General features: G+C 35.5%; 2 protein-coding genes across 2 annotated transcripts in view; one reads left to right on the top strand and one right to left on the bottom strand.

Annotated features, from left to right (window-relative positions):
• CHPT1 (choline phosphotransferase 1) overlaps nt 1-5,397 on the top strand; it is a gene marked incomplete at both ends in the record, with an annotated part of 33,614 nt that extends 28,217 nt beyond the window's left edge. The window contains 2 exons of the mRNA XM_080706238.1: nt 2,391-2,498; nt 5,353-5,397. Coding sequence (XP_080562364.1) covers nt 2,391-2,498; nt 5,353-5,397 — 153 coding nt within the window. The remainder of the gene's footprint in view (nt 1-2,390; nt 2,499-5,352) is intronic.
• Nucleotides 5,398-5,537: 140 nt separating this feature from the next.
• Nucleotides 5,538-16,537, bottom strand: SYCP3 (synaptonemal complex protein 3; the record flags this gene model as incomplete). The annotated part of the gene is made up of 7 exons (XM_080706239.1): nt 5,538-5,666; nt 8,993-9,091; nt 12,884-12,980; nt 14,188-14,305; nt 15,614-15,648; nt 15,894-15,957; nt 16,420-16,537. The coding sequence occupies 7 exons, from the start codon at nt 16,535-16,537 to the stop codon at nt 5,538-5,540; spliced, it is 660 nt and encodes a 219-aa protein (XP_080562365.1).
• Between the last annotated feature and the right edge of the window lie 2,390 nt (nt 16,538-18,927).

Genomic DNA, 18,927 nt, shown 5'->3' with positions numbered 1-18,927 from the left:
TTTCCAAATAAAAATAAGGGCTGGAGATGTAGCTTAGAGGTAAGAAAGGATGTGAATAATTCATATATTAATTTCTATTCAGTTATATTTTGTGGTTATGGGGATTGAACTCAGGAGCATTCTACCTCAAAGATACACCCCCAACCCTTTATATTTATATATTCTTTGAAACAGAGTCTTGGAATACAAGCAGGCCTGTGTCACCACACCTGGCTTCAAATTTATTGTAAATATGGAATATGAGCTGGGCGTGGTGGTGCATACCTGTAATCTCAGTTCTTGGGAGGTTGAGACAGGATGATTGCAAATTCTAGAACAGCCTCAGTAACCTAGCACGACCTTATTTCACAATAAAAAAAATTATAAATGACTGGAGGTGTAGTTTGGAGGTAGAATTTCCCTGGGTCCAATCCCCCAATTCTAAAAAAAAAAAAGTATGGTGCTAGGGAGAGACACTTTACCCATCCAAGGAAAAGTCATTACAGGTAACAATCACAAAATTGGATAAATGATGCACTAAATTTTTATACTGAAGCCAGACATGGTGGTACCTACCTTTAATCTCAGTATTTAGGAGGCTGAGACAAAAGGATCACATGTTTGAGACCAGCCTCAGCAATAATGTGAGACTGTCTCAAAAAAGGGGGCCAGGGTTGGGGCATTCTTGGAGAATGCCACCCAGGTTCAATCCCCAGCACCAAATATTATGTATTTATTTATATTGAGATATATTTTTACCATTAGATATCTTCAACTAATGTGTGTAGGCGTGCGCACACGCATGGATGGTAGTTACTGGGATTGAACTCAGGGACATTCTACTTCTGAGCTACACCCTCAGCCCTATTTATTTTTATTTTGAAACAGAGTCTCAGTAGGTTGATGAGAGCCTCACAAATACTGGGATTACAGGTGTGCACCACCACCTGTAATCCTGTCTCAGCCTCCCAAATACTGAGATTGCAGGTGTACACCACCACACCTGGCTTAATGGTCATTTTAAATAATTTTGCAACATTTAGCCCTATCTTTGGATTTCCCTGGCATTTACCAAATTAGTCATAAAAACATGTGTTAAAAGAACCTTGCAGTAAACCCTTTGATAAATCAGATAATCTCACCCTATTGTTAGCTTTAGGTTTTTTGGGTTTTTTTGTTTTGCGGATCTGGGGATAGAACCCAGGGGCGTTCGACCTCCAGGCTACACCCCCCGCCCTATTTTTTTCTTTATTTTGAAACAGGGCCTCACTAAGTAGCTGAGGCTGTCTGCAAACCATAGTCCTCATCTCAGCCTCCCAAATGCTGGGATCACAAGCAAATGCTGGGATTACAAGTGTGTGCCACCACACCCAGTTTAGCTTTAGGTATTTAAAAGAACTGTTATCTGTGTATGGTCCACTAGGGTACATTTGATGTTCCTTCACTAAGTTGTAAAGTATTATACTTTTCCTGGAGTAAATTAAAAATGTAATATTCATTCACAGCCCATTCAAGTCTTCTATTCTTATTATGGTGGTAAAGTATAATTCTTAATCCTCTGAGAGGAACAATGAGAGTTTTCAGGCAGTATTTTATTTATTTATTTATTTATTTATTTATTTATTTATTTATTTATTTTTGGTGGTGCTGGGGTTCCTGGAAGCCCTTCTACCTCTGGGCTACACTCCCAGGCCTATATTTTTATATTTTTATTTGGAAACAGGGTCTCTTAAGTCAGCACGGCTGGCTTCGACATCTGCGTGATCCTCCTGTCTCTGCCTCCCAAGCGCGGGGAATTACAAGTGTGTGCCACCACGCCTGGCTCAGGCAATATTTTAAAACGTGTTTAAAAATCAGAGCAATTGCTTTAAATATTTTGTTGCTTTAAATATTTTGTGGCTCCAAAACAACCCAAACAATTAGAGGTTATCAAAAATATCTGAAAAATCAATAATTAGATATCAGGTGTTAAAAATTCAAACACTTTTTTTAAATGAAGGATATTTAATTATTTGATAAAACATATCCAAGTTTACCAAAAGAAACCTTACATTGAAAAAATATGGAGACTTGGATTCTGATACTTTTGAGCTTTTCTAGTTTGGTTTAGTTCTTTTACCTCTCTGAGCCTCAGCTTCTGTAACTGAAATACCATGCATATTCCAGAAGACTATGATGAGATCCAAATATGAAATTACATGAGAGTAATAAAAATGTAACACTTTCCGTTAAGAAATCTGGATTAAGAACATTTGCACCTGGGTGGAGAGGAACAGAAAAATAACTACAACTTTAGAATAAAGATTGGTTATTTGTACCCCATTAAGATGTATGACTACAATGCACCAATAAAAATGCTAATGAAAAAAGAGGTCTTAATTCATTTTATATTTTCTCTTTTGCTTCCAAAGGTCATTTCTTCATTTGATATGATAATATACTTTAGTGCTTTGTGCCTTCAAATTTCAAGACACCTTCATCTACATATCTTCAAGACTTCATATCAAGCACCTGAACAGGTTCACAAGCATATTGACTGACTAATAGCCCAAGGAAAAAGGAGAAGCAGTTAGGGGAACCTATGTGTGAAGGAAATCCCCCAATGCAGGAGGCTAGTATGCTGTCAAACAAGGTTACATTTTAATATAAATTATAAGTCCTTAAGATTCTAGTATGTCAATTTCAGTAATGAAGCCCTCATTATGTATCATAAAAATTTTTTATCAAAGTATTATCAGAGTAATCATCTATACGTTAATTAAAAACAAGACCAAAAACCAAAGAAATTTCAGTCCTGAGAATAAGAAACTGAACTCTTAAGTTCTAAAAGCAATTACTTTGTTTCTACAAAATACTTATCAGGCAAGTTGGGATTTTTCACTGTCAAAGAATTACATAAAAATGCAGAACAAACTTTAGCCATCTTGAGTTATGCTTATTTTGCTAAACACTAAAAGCTAGCTCATACATAATACTGTATAAGTTCGTGGCTTATAGTATTGTAAACATTTTATATTAGTCATTTTTCAAAAGGTATGTCAATTACTGTGGTGTAAAAGAAAATACTTTAGGCTACCAACTAGAATTTAAAAGGGCTATGGGAATATTTTATAATTTGTATTTAGTAAAAAGAATTTGTTGTACCAGTTAAGGAAAACATATGAAAATTTATATTGAACTTAACTTTCTTATTCTGAACTAAAATTTTGTTATAAAAAAAGTAGACATTAAATATTCCATTTTATGAAAAACAGAACAGTAGCTAAAAATGTTGGTGTATAAGAGAATTAAGCTGGGCATGGTGCCATTATATGGCACATGCCTGTAATCCCAATACCTCGGAAGGCTGAGACGGTAGGATCGTAGGTTTAAAGACAGCCTCAGCTACCTAGCAAGAGACTTTCAGCAACCTAGCGAGAGAAAAAAACTTCAAAAGAGGGGTATATCTTAGAGGTAGAATGCTCATAAGTTCAATTTCAAGTACTAAACACACACACAAATTAGTAACTTATAAAAACATGACAAAAATATTCCTTTAGCATATCAGAAGATAAGTTATTCAACTACTAAGTAATTAGGTTCTATTCTTATTCCCAATTTTGAAAATACTTATATTGATACAAATCATCAGATTTCCTCTGACCCTATTTCTATTTTTTCCTATTTCCAACATTCTATATCAGTTCTATAGGCCATATGCCATGTGATAAAATAATCCTATCTCTAGCCTAAGAAAAAGGCATATTCGAAAAGACTAGAAGATGATATTCCTTAGTAAGAAAACTGTATGTTAGGTAGACAGAACACACTCTGGAATATTTAGACACTATTGCTAAAATTTCTCAAATAAGGACCTTCTTAGAAGTTGGAATACCCAAACTGTCTTCTTAACGTCAAATAGTCACTAATAGTGGAGGACTGATTTCTTCCAGTATATTTTAAAAGATAAGCTGTGTAGTTTGGTTTTAAAACTCTGAAAAACCTTAAAAATAAAGGGCAAAAACTAGAATTTAAAATATGGGAAAAGAGCCGGGCATGGTGATGCACACTTGTACTCCCCATGCTTGGGAGGCTGAGACGGGATTGCACAAGTTTGAAGCCAGCCTCAGCTACTTAGTGAGGCTCCCAGCAACTTGGTGAGACCCTGTTTCCAAATAAAATAGAAAATAGGTCTGGGAGTATAGCCCAGAGGTTTTCTAGAAAGCCTCTGGGTTCTATCCCCAGCACCAAAAAAATAAAAAAATAAAATAAAATATGGGAAAAAAGAAAATTGTTCCTTTCCTTCTAATGTCTATTTTGTCTTTTTTCCTGATTCATTGAAAGCAGTTTCAGCAAAAAGTAGTTTTAACTGACTTATTTCAAACAAATGTTCAAAGTTTAATATTAAATCAAATGTTTCATGTTTTTCTGTGTAAAAAATTAAAAATGTGTATTTTAAAAGAAAATTAACTTTGTGGACATGAATACAAAATCAAACTTCCATATATATTGATATTAAAACAGAAAGATGTTCTAGTTAAATTATCCTTGAAGACTTGTGAAATATTTAAACCATAAGCAATTAGCTATGTTTATAATATGCTCTTAATCATTACTAAGAGCATATGTCATTTAACTGTGGACCAAATCCAATTAAATGACATTTTGATATCTTTATGAAAATGATACATTCATAAACCCAGGTCTTAAAACTTTATCAATCTTTTTCAGTTGTGTTAATGATTTATCAGGTTATCCTATGATACTAAATCTCAAAAGATTTTCTTCTGATATCTTATTTTCCTCTGAAATCTTTTCATTAGAATTGGCTGTGTAATTAAATATATAGAAAATGATGTACATGTAAAATAGATTTTGTGGGGATTTTTAAGATTAACCTAAGCCAGTATGGTGGTGCATGCTTATAGTCCCAGCCACCTGGGAGGTTAAGCTAAGGGGATCACTTGAACCCAGAAGTTTAAAATCTACCTGGGCAACAGAGTAAGACCCATTCTAAAAAAAAAAAAAAAAAAAAAAAAAAAAAAAAGGAAAAGAAAAGAACCTCTGTACATATTTGTGCTTTGTGCCTTATGGGGACTGATAGAGATACACTGAAGCCAGAACTTAAATTATCTTTATTGATCAAACTTAATTGACTGTGCTAAGAGAAAAATTCACCATTACAAATGAGGAACTGAAAGCCTGATACATATAATTTAGGAATAGCTGCTAGACACATAACTGGATTTTACTTGGAAGTCAAAGTAAGTCAAGTACAAGAAAAAGGCAGTCTTGTATTTAAGCTAATGATTAAAGCTGTTTTAATTTATATTAGACTTTTTAAACTAAAGACATACATCTTAGCTAATGTTATAATTGTATCATATTACTTAGGTTCAAGTTCTTTCTTCAAAGAGTCATCAGAGTAACATGGACTGAAGAGACTTTCGAACACTTGCCATCTCTTGCTGCTGCTGTTTCATGAAAGGAGATATTAAACATTTGTTTAATTTTTAGTTAAGTGTTCTACATATTTCAACAAATAAAATATTTCAGTGCTTACATTAATCTTTATTTTTTCAATTTGAAATATATTGACTTACAATTTCCATCATAATCTTTTTTTGCAGCAAAGCCATTTCTTTCTTAAGTTCACTTTGTGTACCAGTAAGTAGATTTTCGTGATCCTTCTCCAAGTCTTCCAAATTCTGAAACACAAATAGCTAGTTGTTACAAGTCATAACCATTTCATCTCAGGTTCTAAATTTGTAAAATTAATTTTCAAACATAAGGACTTTTTCATAATCAAGTAATGATAATTAAGACCAAAATTCCTAGTATAAAACATCAGACATGAATAAAATATATGTTTTAACAGTAGTATACTTTGCTCAAAAAAATGGGTTAATGAACTACCATGATGGAGGGGAAAAAAAGGTACCATCAGTATATATATAGAAAAGGTTTGTAACGAGCTGGCCATTGTGGCTCATGCTTGTAATCCCAGCATTTGGGAGGCTGAAATGGGAATTGCAGTTTGGAGACAGCCTCAGCTACTTAGTGAGGCCCTTTGCAACTCAGTGAGACCCTGTTTCAAAATAAAGAATAAAAAATAGGGCTAGGGGTGTAGCTTGGAGGTAGAATGCCCCTGGGCTCCATCCCCAGTACCACACACACAAAAAAAACAGTTTATCATAGGAGTGGAAAAAACTTACTGTGGCTATATAGGAGAAAAATGAGTATTCATTCCAATTTGGTTGACAAAATAAGATTTCAGTAAATAAAAGGAATTAAAAGTATTCTAGGAAAAAGTATCAGGAAAAACCTGAAAGTACACAATTAACAGGTTTAGAAAAAGCTATTATAGAAGGGTGAGAATAATGACACACATAAGTGGAGCTTAAAAAGAAAGTCATGTCATAGGGAATCTCAAATATCTAGGAATTCAGAACGGGAAGCTACTTGTAGTTTTAGTTTTAGGGAAGATATAATTTAGGAACATGGCAGACCTACGAAGGATGGATTGAAGAACAGAGAAAACAGTAAGTGTTTTGTTTTATTTGGTACTGAGGATAGAACCCAGGAGCATTCTACATCTGAGTTACACCCCCAGCCCTATTTTTTATTCTTTATTTTAAAACAAGTTGCAGAGGGCCTCACTAAGTAGCTGAGGCTGGCCACGAATCTGGCCACTAAGGCTAGCCTTGAACTTGCAATCCTCCTGTTTCAGCCTCCCAAGTACTGGGATTATAAGTGTGCACCACTATACCCAGCCACGTCAGTCTTTTATTAGTACCAACAAAGGATGATGAGGTCCTGAATTAGGGTAACAGTAGCTGGAATTAATAGAAATAACCATCACAGAGATAAAAATTACCGGTCTAATTATAGCTGAATTTTTGTGAAAGATAAAGGAGTCAAAGATTAAGTGGTGAGATTTAGTGATAACATTTATAAATCTTTTCTAGTACTTTATCAAAGCTTTATACCAACTAACAAATTACCCTCAGGGAGCAATGGAGAAACCAAAATCTACTTAGAAACACATTTATTTTATCTATTGCTGTGGCACTAGGGAGTGAAACCAAGGGGTGCTCTACCTATGAACTACACGCCCAGTGCTTTTTTTAAAAACAGGGTCTCACTAGGTTGCTGAGTCTCCTTGCATTGCTGAGGCTGTCCTTGAACCTGTGATCCTCCTGTGTCAGCCACCCAGAGTACTGAAATTACCAGTACTATGTTTTAGTAACTTTTAAAAATAACTTTTGGTGTTCATATAAGTTATTTTAAAAATATTTTAGCCAGGTGTGGTGGCTTTTTTTTTTTTTTTTTTTTTTTTGGTGGTACTGGGGTTCCTGGAAGCCCTTCTACCTCCGGGCTACACTCCCAGACCTATTTTTTTATACTTTTTTATTTTTTGGAAACAGGGTCTCTTAAGTTCGAACCAGTGCGATCCTCCTGTCTTAGCCTCCCAAACGCGGGGATTATAAGCATGCTCCACCACACCCGGCTGTACTTGGAAGGATACAACAGGAGGATCACAGGTTTGAGCAAGTTGTAAATAAAAAGTAGGATGGGGGTGTAGCTTGGCAGTAAAATGCTGGGCTCAATCTCCAGTACATACACAAAAAATTTTAATTGGAAGGCTGAGGGAAGAGGATCACAGGTTCAAGGACAGCCACAGCAAGAAGCAAGAATCTCAGCAAAACTTCTGAGGGGTTTTGAATCCCTGTTTTGAAACAAAAAATAAAAAGGGCTGGAGATATAACTTGGGAGATACAATGCCCAGTACCACACACATAAAAATTATTTAAAACTATTTTATAGCTAGGCATAGTGGCATACACCTATAATCTCAGTACTTGAAAGGCCAAGACAGAAGGATTACAAGTTCAAGGCCAGCCTTAGTAACTTAGTGAGACCCTTTCTAAAAAAATAAAACAAGGCTGAGGATGTAGCTCAGAGGAATGGACCTGAGTTCAATCCCCAGTGCCCCCAAAAGAAAACATTTTACTATTTACACCACAATTTACTAATATGCACATATACCAGTAAATAATCCTCAATCCACAAATTCTTAATCCTCAGCTATTATATTCTGAGCTCTCTCCTTATTATAAATTAGCATATAAAGACATTTTAATCTATACAATAATTCAAAAGGCAAATATGCCTAAAATACTTCCATAATACATCTGAGAACAAATATTTAGTAATTTCAATTATATACTTATTATTTAACAAATATCATAGATACAAGCCGGGCATGGTGGCACATGCTTGTAATCCCCGCACTTGGGAGGTGGAGACAGGAGAACTGCGCAGGTTCGAAGCCAGCCGCGCTGGCTTAGGAGACCCTATTTCCAAATAAAAATATTTTTTAAAAAAATAGGTCTGGGCCGGGCGTGGTGGCACACGCTTGTAATCCCCGCGCTTGGGAGGCGGAGACAGGAGGATCGCGCAGGTTCGAAGCCAGCCGTACTGGCGTAAGAGACCCTGTTTCAAAAATATAAAATAGGTCTGGGAGTGTAGCTCCGATGTAGAAGGGCTTCCAGGAACCCCAGTACCACCAAAAAAAAAAAAAAAAAAGGTCTGGGAGTGTAGCCCGGAGGTAGAAGGGCTTCCAGGAACCCCAGTACCACCAAAAAAAAAAAAATATAGATATATATAGATATATATAGATAGATAGATAGATAGATATAGATATAGATAGATATATATCATAGATACAAAGACAAGACTATGTAGGAGTGATTTATAGACTATTTTCAGGTTAAACAATGATGAAAGTGTTAATAAAATATGATTTTGATGCATAATATATACATTTCTATGTAATTTTCAATTTGCCACATAGAATCCTAAAGATTTATTTATCCTTTCAGACAAAAACAATGAGTTCAAAATGGAAAATAGTTAAAATTTAAAATACGTAAGGGAAATGTTTTCCCCCATATACTTGGAAAATATTACTTCTAATTTTCCTAAGTGCACACTGTTTTTTAAGAATGTATCATTACCATGTACAGCATACCTTTACAAACTGCTCATATAACTGTTTAAATGTTTTCATTCTCTGATTGTGCACAATTCTGGACTGTTGGAAAATCTTTTGTTGTTGTCGAAACAAATTCTACAAATATACAAGAAATAACTGTGTAGTAACAATTTGGAATAGGTTTTTGTTTGGGATCAAACTAAGGATTCACACATGGTAGAAAAGCACTCTACTGAGTAGATATATTCCTAGCTCTAAAAATTTCAATTTAGTAAAAAATCTATAGTGAACTTAAAAGGAAAAGTTTTAAAATTAGTAACTTTAACATTTTGCTTTAATTATGATCAAATTTTGATACTATTTTATCACTAATATAAAATTATTTTAATAATTCTATCAGTCACCGAGTAAGAAATCTTAATACTCAAAACATGATTTATACTTGGTAATTTCAGTATCTACACAGATAATGGTGGTATTCCAATAATGGTGGTCTTTCAGTTCATTAACCTATTCTCTACCAAGGACTTCAAGGACTTTGTCTTCCACTCCAATTATAGCTATTCATTTACATACTGTTTCCCTGTATTTGCCACTATAAATATTGTAACCTCTCTATAATGTTGATCATAACATATATATTGTGTCAACTACTATTCTGAACCCTTAAAAGTAAACACATGAACTCATTTAATCCTCCAAACTACTATGTAAACTACAAACTACAGGTACTCACTGGTTATTTTCATAGATGCAGAAACTGAGGCATAAAGGTAAATTTGTCTACAGTTGCATAGCTACCAATTGCTCAAATCAGAATCTGATCCCAAACTGTATGTTTCCCGTCTATGCCTTAACCACTATGCATACTTTTTCTCCATATAGCTTCTTATTCAACCATTATCTCTTTACCATTCTACTTTACTTTTTGTAATATAGCTCAATAATCTATCAGGACCTGAAATCCATTCATCTTACCTACTTTTCAGTCATCCCTCTTCCAACTGTCTTCACTTTCCTCTTCCCAAGCTTAAATTCAATAGGCAATCATAATTCCTCTTTTGCATATATATGCCCTGTCCCCCCTCTAACTCTGTCATTTACTTAGCTCAATCCCAACCATGGAAAATTCAACTCTAGCTACTCTACCTACAGGCAACATGTTCCCCATCCAATGACCTTATTTCACTAAATAAATAAAAGCAATCCAAAAAGAACTTCCAGTCTCCCATCACTGTATCTATCACCTACCTATATCAATATGCTCAGATACTCCACATTCTCTCGTGTTTCTAAGGATGAACTACCCTTGTTTCTTATGAAAGCCAAAGTTTCTTCACATATCTCATCCATCCTCAAGAATTCAGCAAAGGTTTCCCTCTATTATTTTAAATTTGTCCTCTATTCCTGTCACAACACAAGCATGTTGCTTTTCTCTTATCTTAAAAATAAATCCTGAGCCAGGCGTGGTGGCACACACTTGTAATCCCCGCGCTTAGGAGGCGGAGACAGGAGGATCCCACAGGTTCGAAGCCAGCTGCGCTGGCTTAGGAGACCCTGTTTCCAAATTAAAATATTTAAAAAAAAATAGGTCTGGGAGTGTAGCCCGGAGGTAGAAGGGCTTCCAGGAACCCCAGTACCACACACATAAATTAATTAATTAATTAATTAATTAATTAATTAAAAAATAAACCCTGTAGCCAGGCGTGGTGGCACACGCTTGTAATCCCCGCGCTTGGGAAGCGGAGACAGGAGGATCACACAGGTTCGAAGCCAGACTTGCTGGCTTAAGACCCTGTTTCCAAATAAAAATATAAAATAGGTCTGGGAGTGTAGCCTGGAGGTAGAAGGGTTCCATCCCCAGTATCACAAAAAAAAAAAAAACTACAACAATAGAAAACCTGTAACCCTTTTCTCCTCGGGCTACCACATTTTTTCCCCTATTCTTTCCAATCATATTTTCATATTTTTGTATTCACTCTTCCACCAAAATTCTTTTTTTTTTTTTTGGTGGTACTGGGGATTTAATCAAAGGACATTCTACCTCTAAGCTACACCCTCAGCCATTTTTTATTCTTTATTTTGAAACAAGGTCTTACTAAGTTGCAGAGGATCTCACTAAGTAGCTGAGGTTGTCCGTGAACCCACGATCCTCCTGTCTCAAAGCTTCCCAAATACTGGAATTACCATGCCCGGCTTCACCAAAATCATTTGGATTCAGGATACCAATAACTTCTATATTACCAAATCCACCTTTTTGGGCCTGTAGGCAGCACATAACAGAATTAAACTTTTTTCCTTCTTAAAAGGCTTTCTTCACTTAGCCTAGAGTGAAAGTACTCTATTAAGGTAGAAAGTAAACCACTCATTCTTAGTTTCCTGTACTAGTTCCCCCTCAACTCCTAGAACTCTAAACATTTAAGTACTCCAGGAATCTGTACTTAGACTTCTTGTTTACATTTACCATTACTCCCTTAGTGATCTCATCCAGTCTTCAGGACTTAAAACTATCTTTAGGCTAAGAATTCTCAAATTAAACTCCAGATTCATATACCAGTGATCTAACTCAACCACTCCTTATATGTGCATTTCAAATTTAACGTATCACAAAACTGAGCTGATCAACCAGGCTCAAACTAGTACAACTCTTAAATGTCTGATAATTATTAGCAATGAAATGAAAAAGATTATCTCTGTCTGTCAGGAATTTCCTGTAATGTGTTGTTTTAATATTACTGAAAACTAAAAAAAAAAAAAAAAAAACCAGTTTAACATCTGATAGGCCAAAACAACTAGATAATATCCACCCATCAACAGGAATCTTTGGATATGGTCCTTCGTGGAAAGCATGGCTCCTATCCTATCTAACTCCTTTATATTCACTTTCTTCCTGATCCTACTTTTTGGGCCATGCATCATCAACCTGATTGTCACAAACTCAAAAAAATCTCTAACTGCTCTATTAACAAGGTTCTTCTCTTACAGGTCAAAGGCCAATATATCCTCCTCCTAAACACACAGAACCTCTAAGACCCTCACAGTGCTCCTAGCCCTAGATCAACCTCCATCCCATTGTCAAACAAAAAGTAGCTCATACAAAAATGGTGCCCCATTTCCTAATACAAATATTATGAAACTTCTTTAATATGGGTAATGTGAGGTCTGGCAATGAGGTCATGCTAGAGGACTAAGAACAAAAGAACAAAAGAAAAAATGTCCCCTGACCATGGCCCTGCCCCAAGATGACCTGGCCACTAGCACACCAACCAGTGGCTTATGCAACTACTATTATACTCCACACACATAAACTTAAAAAGCACCAAGTCTGTAAGAAAGGAGGCTTTCTGACTCTTGTGGGATCTCTCCCCAGTCAGATGCTTCCTTCCAGGTTTTATTCCTAAATAAAATCTGTTTCTTGCTGTCAGGCCATGTTTTCTTTGCCCCCATTTATTCCAATACAGTCTACTTCAGTTACTAAATTTGTAGTTAAGTTTAGGAATGTAAGAACTATCTTGCTTACTACACTGAATAAGCCCCTAAGACTTGGTGACAGAACCCAGATGACACTACCTGAGCAACCATTTTCTATCCCCATCTAGCTGTACCTGAAGCAAAACTCCAATTTCATATACATACATACATACATATACATATACATATATATGTCAGTAATTCTCCATTTGTTGACACATTCCTATAACTTGAAACTGCAAAACTCATACCCAATATAAGAAGCAAAGACTGATGACTTTTATGACTATGGTATGTGCTTACAGTTCTGTGGTTTACATTCAGCAAGACTAAAGCAAATAGCCCACAACAGGAAGTGGAACCTGGCTTAGTTCCATGGGACTAATACAAGTGTCTCTATTCCTACTTAAGATTTGTTTTCAATGGATTAATTATAAAGCTAATTATGATACCAACAGCTAGTTTTTCTTCTTGTTGCTCAATCTGCATATCTGTATCCCACTGCTGAAACAAAGTCTTCAAATGCTGAGAATATTCATGGCTAAGCTTCTGCCTGTAAAACATAAATACGGTCACACTTCATACTAATATTAAATTTGTGTGTGTGTGGGGGGGGTACTGGGGGTGGAACCCAGGGGCTTTTCTACCTCCAGGGTATACTCCAGACATATTTTATACTTTATTTGGAAACAGGGTGTCACTAAGTTGTTGACAGCCTCACTAAGTAGCTGAGGCTGGCTTCAAACCTGTGCAATCATCCAGTCTCAGACTCCTAAGCACTGGGATTACAAGCATGCTCTACCATGCCCAGCTTAAAAAAAATTTAAATGATACTGTGTTAATATATTTTATATTATAAAAAAGGAAGAGAATAATAGCAGCTTAAATATTCTGATGAGAAACCAAGAAGTAAAATTAGATTTTCAATGATTCCAAAAATATTTTTCCTAACAAGCTAAAGTCCTCTCTCATGCTTTATCACTTTCAGAAATTGCCTGAAATATTACTTTTTCTCCAAAGAATTTTTCATTTTTTCCTACTGCATATATATACTGATATGATTAAATGATTTCCAAATATAAATATTTCATTTTCCTCCATTTTTGCACAGCAAAGATTCTGTACCATTAAGTCAGTTAAAATATACAAAATATTTCAATATAAAATTGGTTTTCTATACTGTTGATCATAGTTAACTATTATACAACTAATAGTTTTCATGACATTCACCTTTCACTCAACTAGTATATTTCTGGAGTAAATATAAATTTGTATAATAAAAACCCTCAACTTTTACTACTTAAAAGGAGAAAAAAGTAATCACTAATTTCTAAAAGATATCTCTCAATTTTCAATTTTATGAAGGTATTAGGTTATAGGACTACTTTCTTAGAGAAAAATCACACCAAATATATTTTCTGTCTTTTTTAATACCTTTTATTTTTATATACTTTTATTACTGCAATGTAATTTTACATCATAGATTCCAACTAACGTGCACATGCATGCATCACCTGGTATATTTTCCTTCTATATACCTGCTCCCCACCCCCATTTCCTCCCTCCTCATATATATTAATGACAGTGGTAGTGAAAACTTGTATGGATATATTATTTAAACTGTTCCCTTCGTCAGTTCTTGTTTTCCAAATATATTTTCACTTAAAGATGCCAATAAGTAGATGATAGAATTTTTCATAATAATTTGCACAATATATACTGAGAAGTAATAAATGTAGTGCTTAAAAAAAAAACCTTACCTTTGTTCACGTTGTGTTTTCCAGACTTGTTCAATTTTCTGGTTGCTAGTTTTGAAAGAAGCCTGAGCATACATTTCCAGTCTCTTCCTCTTGGCAAGAAGAGCCTTGTTAATGTCAGCTGTATTGAAATTAAATATTCATTAAAATTTAATGAAGAAAATTTTGTTCCCACATATTCTAGTAAATATAAATATGGGTAAATTTCCATCAAAATCAGAAAGACATTTAAAACTAAATTTTTTAAAAAAGCACTGACATTGCCGGGTGTGGTGATGCACGCTTGTGATCCCTGCACTTGGGAGGCAGAGACAGGAGGATCGTGCAGGTTCGAAGCCAGCCTTGCTGGCTTAAGAGAGCCTGTTTCCAAATAAAAATATAAAAATAGGTCTGGGAGTGTAGCCCGGAGGTAGAAGGGTTTCCAGGAACCCAGGTACCACTTAAAAAAAAAAAAAAAAAAAAAAAAAAAAAAAAGCACTAACATGATGCTCACTAAAGTGAATAAATAAAACAAGAATTTTTTTTTTTTTTTTTTTTGGTGGTACTGGGGGTGGAACCCAGAGGCTTTCTACCTCTGAGCTATACTCCCAGACCTATTTTATATTTTATTTGGAAACAGGGTCTCACTAAGTTGCTGAGAGCCTCACTAAGTAGCTGAGGCTGGCTTTGAACCTGTGTGATCCTCCTGTCTCAGCCTCCCAAGCGTGGGGATTACAAGCGTGCACTACCACGCCCGGCTAAAACAAGAATTTTTAAATCTGATCACTTTACTGGCTAGCAAAGTTGTCTTCATTTTCAATGACATAGTTTTATTAATGTAAAAAGAATAATATACTATGAAGTTTCAATTTATACCATCTTCTAAAGAAAAGTTCTAAAAAAAACAGTAACTAGAAAACTGACATATGTACAGATACATGTTTGTATATCATCTAGTCTTTGATTGCAAAGAAGTAGTTATTCTGCTAAAATACAATTAAAGTCACACATATCTAAAAAAAAAAAAAAAAAAAAAAAAGGTAAGCTGGGCATGGTGGCACACACTTAAAATTCCAGTACTTGGGAGGCTAAGACAGGAAGAGCTGAGTTCGTGGCCAGCCTCAGCTACTTAGTGAGGCCCTCCGCACCTTAGTGAAACCCTGTTTCAAAATAAAGAAAAATTTGGGCTAGGGGTGTAGCTTGGAGGTAGAATGCCCCTGGGTTCAATCTCCAGTACCACAAAAAAATAAATAAATAATAAAATTAAATTAAATTAAAAATAAAAATAAAAAGCTAAGTAAATTTATGAAGCTAAATCATAAATATTTATGTAAAATCCTATATACCAGAAGAAGAAATTAAATAACAGTCATACAGCCCACTGATGAATTTCCTACTATATAGATTATGGTTTAGAAAATTTTAAATATAAGTATCTCCAAAGACTTACCTCCAAATTTTTCCAGCATATTCTGTACTTCGCCCCTGTAGAGAAATTAAAAAACTTTTAAGGCTGAGGTGTAGTTCCATGATAGTATTTGCCTAACATGTGCCAGTCTCTAGGTTCAATACCTAGCACTGTAAAAAACGAAATAAACTTTTAAGAATTTATAAAATATCATGCTTTTGGAAAAAATATCATATTATCAAGTATTTTATACATAATACTCATTAAAGTCAATTTTTCTTGAAATGCCTTAGTAAGCAAAAATTATTTTGAATATGGTTACCCCATATCTTCAACAATTTCTGCAGAAGGTCTTTTCTTCCCACGCTTATCAACTGGAGTATTTCCTGTATTGACAATAAGGATAAACCACTTTTTATATCAAATATGCTATTTGGTAAATCTTAATAAAGTAGTACCTTCATTTTGAGGTCTCTCAGGCATTTTGCCAATATATCTTTTTAATATGCTTTTATGGGTACATTATCAATATAAGTTTTTAAAGCAGATATGCAGATATACTTTCTCTGAAGGTTACACGAAATTAAATCAAGAGTCAGGACTTTTATAGAGATTAGTTTTCAAGTCTTCCTGAATTAAGGTCATATATTATTTATGGATATGATGGAAATAATGACTGCAAAAGCAAGAGATTTATTTCCATAACTCAGCTATAAGGATCTGGAAATCAAATAGGAAACAAAGTATACAAAAACAATTAACAAGTTTTATTGTAGTTTTAAATGTAGTAGGTTCAAAACAAATGAACTGCAGGAAACCATAACTGCCCAACTTTATAGATACTATACCTTCAGAAATAACCTCTGAACCACTTTTTTCTTCTGTCTTATCATAGGCTTTTGCAAGCTGATTTTCCATTGATTGTTTGCCAGATTTCCCAGAATGCTTTCTTACAGAGGGCACCATACTCGGATGACTTCTAACTTTAAAATACAAGTATCTCAAGTTATTTGAATCTGAAGGTATCATTTAAACAAAATTTTAATTATACATAAATATGGATGATTTTAGCTGAATGTTAATGATTTCTTCATTTATTTTATTGAACTAAAAGGTAATACATTGACATTTATCAATTTAAAAAGAACATAATGATGGCATCAACCCTGACTCAAAGTGTGCTTGTATCTGAGTCCTGCCTCTGCCATATTTTTATTAAATTTATACAAATCTTCTCTGTATCTCAGTCTCAAAACTGTGGTTGCTAACAGGATAGACCATGATTTCACCAAAAATTATCTCATAGCAATGTATATCTAGAATAAAAAAAAAATTCTACAGGAGTAGGAATATATCTTGGCAAGAGCACTTGTCTAGAACATAGGAGACCCAGGGTTCAATCCTCAGTATGTGAAAAAAAAATTCCTTCCAATTTAGAATTTGGAAAATTAGTGTTCCACTAAGTCTACATAAAACTTCTAGCCCAGCACGGTGGCACACAAGTGTAACACCACTCTTTGGGACTGATCCTTGAAACAGAAGAATCAAAGATTCAAAGACAGCCTCAGCAACTTAGCTAGATCCTGTTTCCAAATAAACGAATAAAATAGGGCTGGGGGTAAAGCTCAGAGGTAGAAATGCCCCAAGGTTCAAACAGCACCAATTTAAAAAAAAAAGAAAACTTCCACAAACCCATAGTGGCCTATGCCTATAATTGTAACACTTGGGAGGCTGAGACAGGAGGATACAAGTTTGAGGCCAATCTCAGCAACTTTAGGAGACTTCAGCAACCTAGCCAAACAAAACACTGAGCTGGGGGTGGAGCTCAGAGGTAGAATGCCCGTGAGTTCAATTCCCAGTACCACAAATAAAATTTAAAAAATAAAGCCAGGCATGATAGCGCACACTGGTAATCCCAGCATTCGGGAGGCTGAGACAGGAAGATCGCAGTTTTCAGACAGTCTCAGCTTCTTAGTGAGGTCCTTTGCAACTCAGTTAAGATCCTGTTTCAAAATGAAGAATAAAAAGTACGGTTGGGGATGTAGTTTAAGAGGTAGAGTGCTCCTGGGTTCCATCCCTAGTACTGCAAAAATAATAATAATAATAATTAAAAATAAAGGCATGGTGGCACATATATATAATCCCAGTACTTGGGAGACTGAGATAGGAGGTTTGTAGATTCGAGGTTAGCCTCAGCAACATCATGAGCCCCTCTCAATTTAATGAGACTCTCTTTAAAAATTAAACATAAGAATAGGACTGGGGGTGAAGCTCAGAGGTAAAATGTCCCTGAGTTTAATCCCCAGCACCACACACACACACAAAAAAAGAAAGAAATAAATAAAAAGTGATGGGGGTGTGGAATGGTGGTAGAATTTTGCTGAGTTAAATCCCCAGTCTCACATATAAAATTAAAGATAAAAAATAAAAATGACTGGGGGTGTGGCTTGGAAGTAGAATACCCCTGGGTTAAACTCCCAGTATCACAAATAATTTTTTGTGTGTGTGGTACTGGGGGTGGAACCCAGAGGCTTTCTACCTCCAGGCTATACTCCCAGACCTATTTTATATTTTATTTGGAAACAGGGTCTAAGTTGCTGAGAGCCTCACTAAATACATGAGGCTGGCTTCCAACCTGTGCAATCCTCCTGTCTCAGCCTCCCAAGCGCAGGGATTACAAGCATGGGCCACCATGCCCTGTTACAAATAAAATTTAAAAATAATTTTTAAAAAAGGGTGCTGGATGCTGGGCATGGTGGCACACACTTGTAATCCCCATGCTTGGGAGGCTGAGAAAAGGAGGATCACACAGGTTGCAAGCCAGCCTCAGCTACTTAGGCTCTCAGCAACTTAGTGAGACCCTGTTTCCAAATAAAGTATATAAAAAAAAAATAGGTCTGGGAGTATAGCCCAGAGGTAGAAAGCCTCTGGGTTCCACCCCCAGTACCACAAAAAATAAAATAAAAAATTTAAAAACGGGTGCTGGATGCCGGGCGTGGTGGCCCACGCTTGTAATCCCAACATTTGGGAGGCTGAGACTAGAGGATCACAGTTCACGGACAGCCTCAGCTACTTAGTGAGGCCCTCTGCAACTCAGTAAGACCCGGTTTCAAAACAAAGAATAAAAAATAGGGCAGGGGGTGTAGCTCAGAAGTCAAATGCCTTTGGGTTCCAATCCCAGACCCGCCAAAAAAAATAAAAAATAAAAAAAAATAAAAAACGGGTGCTGGTGCTGGAGCTCAGAGATAGAACATTCATAGGTTCAATCCCCAGTACTACAAATAATTTTTTTTTAAAAAGGGCCAGGGGTGTACCTCAGAGATAGTACGTATGTGGGTTCTATCCTCAGTACCACA

This window comes from Muscardinus avellanarius (assembly GCF_963383645.1).
Source record: "Muscardinus avellanarius genome assembly, chromosome: 11".
In the NCBI taxonomy this organism is placed as follows: Eukaryota; Metazoa; Chordata; class Mammalia; order Rodentia; family Gliridae; genus Muscardinus; species Muscardinus avellanarius.
The sequence above is the reverse complement of the archived record's forward strand: the minus strand, read 5'-3'. Positions and strand labels throughout refer to the sequence as shown.